The 898-nt window shown below is 45.8% G+C and overlaps 1 protein-coding gene across 1 annotated transcript in view; it reads left to right on the top strand.

Moving 5' to 3' along the window:
* LOC119594377 (procollagen-lysine,2-oxoglutarate 5-dioxygenase 1-like) overlaps nucleotides 1-898 on the top strand; it is a 46,541-nt gene that overhangs the window by 41,199 nt on the left and 4,444 nt on the right. Inside the window, 1 exon segment of the mRNA XM_037943438.1 lies at nucleotides 701-883. Within this exon segment, the coding sequence (XP_037799366.1) occupies nucleotides 701-883 (183 nt within the window).

Consider the following 898-nt stretch of genomic DNA (forward strand, 5'->3'; position numbering starts at 1 on the left):
CTCCAGGTCACTAATTAATGTCATATTCTTTTGTTTTTCCCGCGAGCAATTAATCAATCTGCTAATTACATTTTCATCCGCGAACGACTTTTCGACCTATAGACGACTGTATGTTTTTATGTTCTTTTAATCTGCAAGCGATTTTTTAATCCGCCAGTGGATTAAATGTTGACTCACGAACGACTTTCGATTTTATTTCAGTCCGTAAGCAATTTTCCAGTTCGCGAACGATATATCAGTGCTCAAGCTTATATTTTTATCCACTAATTTTTTATCTGCAATAAAATCTTTATCAGCAAGTAGATAGGTTGCGAACTCCAAAAATGATATAAAAAAAATATCGTCCTGCCAATACAGAGAATAGAATCTGGAAACTTAATATCTGTCTTGTCAAATTAACATAACAACTCGTTTTTCCCTATCCACGTGTGTTTTTTTTTTCTGCTAGAAACAACAACAAAAAAAATACACCCGTAACCCTTTCCCTACTCTACCTCCTCACCTTCATCCTTTTCTCCTCCACCTCCTTCACCTCCCCATCTTCCTCCTCCTCCACTTTCTCACCTTTCCTCCTTCTCTCCTCCTCCTCCTCCTCCTCACCTTTCCTCCATCCCTCCTCCTCCACCTCTTCCACCTCCTCACCTTTCCTCCATCTCACCTCCTCCACCTCCTCACCTTTCCTCCATCTCTCCTCCTCCAGGGCGTGTTCATGTACGTCAGCAACCGCGTCGACTTCGGTCACCTCGTCAACGCCGACCAGTTCGACACCTCCCGCATGAACCCTGAGCTGTGGCAGGTCGTCGACAACCGGTGGGACTGGGAGCAGCGCTATCTTCACCCGAACTACAGCAGCGCCGTCGCCGAGAACACCACGGCGGAGATGGTACGGTGCCGGTTC

Source organism: Penaeus monodon, chromosome 33 (genome assembly GCF_015228065.2).
Source record: "Penaeus monodon isolate SGIC_2016 chromosome 33, NSTDA_Pmon_1, whole genome shotgun sequence".
NCBI lineage: Eukaryota > Metazoa > Arthropoda > Malacostraca > Decapoda > Penaeidae > Penaeus > Penaeus monodon.